This window comes from Vespa crabro, chromosome 8 (genome assembly GCF_910589235.1).
Source record: "Vespa crabro chromosome 8, iyVesCrab1.2, whole genome shotgun sequence".
In the NCBI taxonomy this organism is placed as follows: domain Eukaryota; kingdom Metazoa; phylum Arthropoda; class Insecta; order Hymenoptera; family Vespidae; genus Vespa; species Vespa crabro.
In genome coordinates this window covers 1072966-1079231 of record NC_060962.1, presented here as the reverse complement: position 1 = coordinate 1079231, position 6266 = coordinate 1072966, and the positions used below count along the sequence as shown (strand labels likewise).

At 30.8% G+C, this 6266-nt stretch overlaps 1 protein-coding gene across 7 annotated transcripts in view; it reads left to right on the top strand.

Annotated features, from left to right (window-relative positions):
• LOC124425866 (lymphocyte antigen 6D) overlaps positions 1 to 5906 on the top strand; it is a 67778-nt gene extending 61872 nt beyond the window's left edge. For all 7 annotated transcript variants that reach the window (XM_046966860.1, XM_046966861.1, XM_046966862.1 and 4 more), the window contains one exon: positions 4586 to 5906. In XM_046966860.1, coding sequence (XP_046822816.1) covers positions 4586 to 4728 — 143 coding nt within the window. In that variant the 3' untranslated portion in view covers positions 4729 to 5906. The remainder of the gene's footprint in view (positions 1 to 4585) is intronic.
• Positions 5907 to 6266: the final 360 nt, after the last annotated feature.

The following is a 6266-nucleotide window of genomic DNA, read 5'->3' as shown; positions in this document are numbered from 1 at the left end:
TTTCCTCTTTAGTTTTTCTTTTTCTTTCACTTTTCAAACAGAAAATTATTCTCCAAATAATGTGTTTATTTTAAAAACTTTCCTGTCGGTGTTCAATTATAATAATAGTTAAATATTAAATTAGAAAAACCGATTTGATGCAAATAAGTTAAAAGAATGTATATGCTTATATAACTGCCTATGTATTCTTAAATTTATTGAAACATAATCTTTTAAACTGTACTTACTCGAATCCAGAAAATTTTTGACAAAAACTCTAACGTTGTGTAAGAGTATATGTGTACGTACCTTGGGGATGTGCATAATGCAATTAAACTAAGCGAACTAATCCAACATAACCGTCGTTTCTAGTCGTCAAAATAGACTCTCGGAAAAACGATTAAAGTTGGGCGAAACTTTTCTAATCCTAATCTGTGTCATTGGCATGAAATATTTACATATACATACATACATAAAGGTACATGAATATCTTTTACATAGCTATCCAACTACTTAGAAATATTCACATAAGCTCGTATATATATATATATATATATATATATATATATATATATATATATATATATATATACATATTAAACTTGTTTATGTATTATAAAAAGACTATAGCGTTCAGGGTTTATCGTGTATGCAGTTTCCAGACAATATGAAAAATTCGAAAGAAAAATATAAAACTAAGCTCCCAACGTTTAGAGACGTTTCAACCTCTTTGTTTCATGTCAGATTTGATACCAGTGATATGTCATGGGATTACGTAAAACTTAGAAATTCAGTTCATATTTATGATAATATTCTTGTTTAGATAACACAGTAGAACAGTAATAAGGATATTTATATTATATACTTACCATAATTGAATAATTAACACTTCGCACGGGCTACTGTATATAATTTGAATATATTATTTGAATTATTAAAATTCATGCTAATATCTGTTTCGAAATATTTATAGAAAAACGAGCGAATCACCGCCGCAAATTTGTTAATAAAAGAATTTTTCTTCTTTCCTTCTCTCTCTCTCTCTCTCTCTCTCTCTCTCTCTCTCTCTCTTTCTCTCTCTCTCTCTTTCTCTTTTTCTTTTTCTCTCTTCCTCTCTTTCTTTTTTTTTCTCTCTCCCTCTCTCACATGGATAAACTTTTTAAAGTGAACCAAAAATATAAAAGATTGTTAAGAAAAAAAAATTTTTTTCTCTTCTCCGTGTGAACCACGTGTTTGATCGAATTTCCCAAAAGGTTTAAAACACATTCCACTCGTATTACTTGTAAAATTTTTACAAGTAGCAAAAAAATTTGTCACATCCTCTTCGAGAAAAACGAACCGTGCTCTTATACATATTATACGTGAAATAGATAGAAGAGGAGCGAGCACAGGTGCAAAGGATAAAACGAACATGTTACGTGGAAAACGTATAAATATATAAGTATATATGTATGTATTACGTGGTAGTAGTAGTAGTAGTAGTAGTAGTAGTAGTAGTAGTAGTAGTAGTAGTAGAGAATGCATTACGAGTATTGTGGCGAACCACTGAAAATCTTTAAACGTAAGCAGATTTATCCGACTCTTGCGTCCTCTTTCTTGACCTCTTATTCTCTCTCACTTCTTTATCTTTTTCTATTTTTTTTATTTTTTTTCTTAACTTCTTTAACTTTCAATTAATATTTATATTCTTTTTTATTTCATTTTATTCATTATATCAATTTTACTTTTTAAATTTTTACATGGAAATTATCAAGCAATAAAAAAATAATTAATTAAACTCTAAGAATCATGATTATTAGAAAAACAAGTCATCGAAACACTTTAAGATATAGATCACGTTAAACAAAATGATGTTATCTCTGCAAAATCAGTAGCTGTGTCAGCAAGATAGTATTTTTTTTCTTCAACTTTCCTTTCCTTAAAGTTGCAATTTATTAGGGTAGATTTTTTGCGATTAGCTCGTAAATTTCCAATCGGTAGCCAACTGAATATGTTCTCTCTCTCTCTCTTTCTCTCTCTCTCTCTTTTTTTTCTTGGTGTCATACGTTCGAAATGGCCGATATTGCTCGAACATCGACGAATGGTTATCATTGATTTCTGATCGTGTTTTGCCCGCATGTTTTCTCTCTCTCTCTCTCTCTCTCTCTCTCTCTCTCTCTCTCTTTCTCCCTTTCCAACTCTTTACAAAGATATCTGTAAAAAAGAGATGAAGAGAGGTAGAAATAAAAAATGGAAAAATTAAACGCATTAAAGATTTTTGATTAGAGTCTTCCCAACGAACATATGATTTCCCTTGTATAAAGAAAAAGTTAAGAACAAATTGAGGAACATTGTTGACAAAAACATTTTCTTTTTGCGGTTATGTTGGAAAAAAGATTGATAAAAGAGTTTAAACGAGTAAGAGAGTAAAACGTGCATCTATAGAAGTACTAATAACATTTAATGGGTATATCGCAACGTCAAAAATTATGAGTAAATAAGTACTTACTTACTTACAAGATTCAAATAATACCTTCAAAGTATGAACGTTCACTTTATTACTCGCTTGCTCAATTTATATATTTCGAAAAAAGATAGTATTTTCAGCTGCTTAGATACTAACTTGCTTCGCTTATCTTTTATCTCGATTTTTTTCATGTTTCTTCGACTTTTTTAAAGGAGTGACTTTTTCAAGATTTATTTATGTATCAAAAATCAATACGTGTTTTCTCATTTTCATTGTTTTCTTTTCATTTGATTATTTTTTTACTTTTACATTATAACAACATGAAAAGTATTATTTTTTTAAAAGAATAATTTTAATATTTTTTGAAGGAAAAATTGTAAAAGACTTGCTTTCGAAAAAGTACATATATGTATCTGTTTATCTAGAAAATATTTTCAAAATCAAACAATTTTGTAATATGGGTATAACAAACACTTGAAATTTATCAGAGAATATGGATATCCGATATACGAATAATATTTAATTGCCATACATTCGATTGAAACAAGATGAATAATTTCCGAAGTATTTAATATTATTGCTGAATTCACGATTAAACGATTTTTCACATTTTCGAATTCAAAACTAGCGCGAATCCATAATTTCCACAATTGATGATTCTTCTAATTAATAATTTCACAGTAAGAATATCTTACAATTAGATGTATCGTCGTTTTTACAAGCATACACACACGCATATGCCAGATTATTCGAAAGTTTATTTCTATAAGAAAATTTGTCCTCGTATACGAGGTCTCGTCTTTTCTTGTTCTTAATGCACGGTTGCTAGCGACTAGAAAGGGTCATAATTTCTCGAAGACAAATTTACAAAATCTTTATTATCGTAAAAAATTATTACCCATTATCTGTGACCTTGATTATTATGCTTCAGCTCTTCCTCCTATCTGCTCCTCTTTTCCTCTTCTCTTTATATTAATATCCACGATAAATTAAATTCAACTACTGTTCTTATATTCCTTTAAACCACACAGGAATATTACCTGTTAGTAAAACTTATGGTACATTAAATCGAAACGACGAGGATACGAGAGCGATTAAAATTGTTTTACATTCGAATATTATTTTTTCTCTTTTCATTATAATTCAACATTCGAATGATTAAAGATGATTTTAAAATATAAAAAATTAAAAAATTATATATTAATAATAAATATATAATAATAATAAATATTGCATTATAAATGCAATATTTTGCATTTAAAAATGATTGTCGAGAGATTCTTACAATATAATTGATATCTACATATATTCAAACATTTTTTAGTCCGAGTTATTCAAGCAATTCCGCAGATAAATGAATAGATAGGTAGAGAGGAAGAGAGAAAGCGATAGAGAGAGAGAGAGAGAGAGAGAGTAAGAGAGAGAGAGAGAGAGAGAGAGAGAACTAGTCTAAATTTCAATAGCCAGAGCAAAACGATATCCGGATTTCGAATGGAATCAGTATACTACTTCGAATGACATTCCTACAGTAAATAGACATCAAAAGGAGATGTGCATATCGATTCCTCGGTCGATGGTAGTCTAACTACGTCCAATGACTATGTCATTCGTCTTTCAAATATAAACACAACATATAAACATAAATACACTATTCAAACTAGCGATTAATTTCGTCCTACTTAATTACGAGACCGTACGAAATGGATTTGTTTGTGCAAAGTTACTGAATGATATTTCGATTTTCAATTCATTACGAACGCAGGAAAATCCGTTTGTTAATACGTAGAACTTATACTTTGTTAATCTCGATCATTATAAAAATTTTTTTTGTATATACAAATCAGAATAATTAAACAAAAATATAATTATCCTTAATCACATCAATAGGCATACAAGAATCTAGTTATCAATTTATATACATATATATTTATATTAATATAAATAAATTTCGTGCTTTTAATTTATCCTATAAAAATTAATATATTGTGGTATAATTTCATCTTATAATATTTCTTTTTATTTGATAACTTTTTAATACTTTCTAAAAATTAAATTGTATAAATCAAATATGCTTATATACCATAGAAAAGAAAAGACAAAAAAAGAAATTATTTTTTACAAAACTAAATAAACGTTCCTTTTTACTTTGTATTTTTACAGAGGCTTGGAGTACGAGAACATATTGCTGTCAGCAAGACGGTTGCAACTCGGGTCCATCGTTGACGTCTAGTAGCAATAGTTACGTCGTTGTTTTGACGTTGACGATGCTTGCTCTTATTCTTGAACGAAGTCTTCGTGGCTAATACGTCATGACGCAAGACGTAAGGAAGCCGTTTTATACGGCTCCAGGATCGTCGGATGCGGCCAGTTTTGGAAACACGACCATCTTCCTTCCTTCGACGAGAGGAATAACAACAATGACAACAACAACATCAACGGCAGCAACAACAACGACAACAACAACAATAACATCAACAACAACAATAAACAGAAGAATTATTACGATTTGCGCTTACGACGTTGACGCCATGTTTGTAAGATTTCACGCAAGCAAAACGTAGTGACGTCAACGGTTCCTTCCTGCTTTTTCCGGTTCATCTCTTCCTCCTCCTCTTCTTCTTCTTTTCTTTCTTCTTTTACTTTTTCTCTCTCTACTCTTATTTTCATCCTCGTGGTCATCGTTCTCGTTGTCGTTGTCATCCTCGTCGTCGTTTCTCGAGCGTTCTTTGAATCGTCGCGAACGAGTGCCCTACCTTTCGCTTTTATCATTCCTTTTTTTCTTTTTCTACCTTTCCTCCTTCCTTCTTCTCTGTCTCTTTTCTCTAACTTTCTTTTTTCTCTTTCTTTCTTTCTCTCTCTCTCTTTTTTCTCTTTCTCACTTTCCCTCACTCTCTCTCTTCCTCTCTCTCTTTCTCTCTCGATAGTTTCTTTTTTAACGAGGATATGACAATGAGATTCTTGACGATCGTAATACTCGGTAATGATCGATGCGACTTTTTTGTCGAGCGACCACTCTTATTCGATGCTCTTCGTTATAGTTCTTGCTTTAAAAAATTTTTTTCATTTTTCCACTCTCCTTTCTCTCTCTCTTTCTCTCTCTCTCTCTCTCTCTCTCTCTCTCTATTTATCTATCTATCTCTCGCTCGCTTGCTCGCTTGCTTCTTCGATAAATAGTATTCACCTTCGCCGGTCGTCTTCTCGTTTACTTCAGTAACATCTTTCACGAAACTCTATAAAAAAATTCGATAAAAGCAAATTGTATGGAAAAGCGAAATTTTCGGAAAACTTCGAAGGATAAACTTCTAAAAAAATCCTAACAGTTCGTAAATATCTTTCAGTCTTTCTTGCAGGTTTTACTAATATCTAATAACATCTTCGATCCACATGCCTCTTCTGTCAGGTCTATAAAACTCGAGATAGACAGAGAAAAAGGAGAAATAGAGAAATAGAGAGAGAGAGAGAGAGAGAGAGAGAGAGAAAGCAGGAAAAGAATAAATAGTAAAGAAATAGAAGGAAAAGGGAAACGTTGAAATGTTATCATGATCTATAAAACGTTTTCGTCGAGAATATATAAATTATGACCACGTCGTTGAAAAAAAAGATGAGAGAAGAAAAATGATGGAGTAAGTAAGATACATGAAAAAAAAGTAAACTAAAATCCGCCTATCTTGTTAGAATTCACGAAAATTTCAAAAAGGATCGTGCGTTTCCTTCCGTGCCGTAACCTCGAAGAAACCTGAAAGAAAGCCACTTACATACATATATACACATATACATACATACATACATATATACATATATACAAACATAACGTTTTAATGAAGAACAATGAGGATAATAA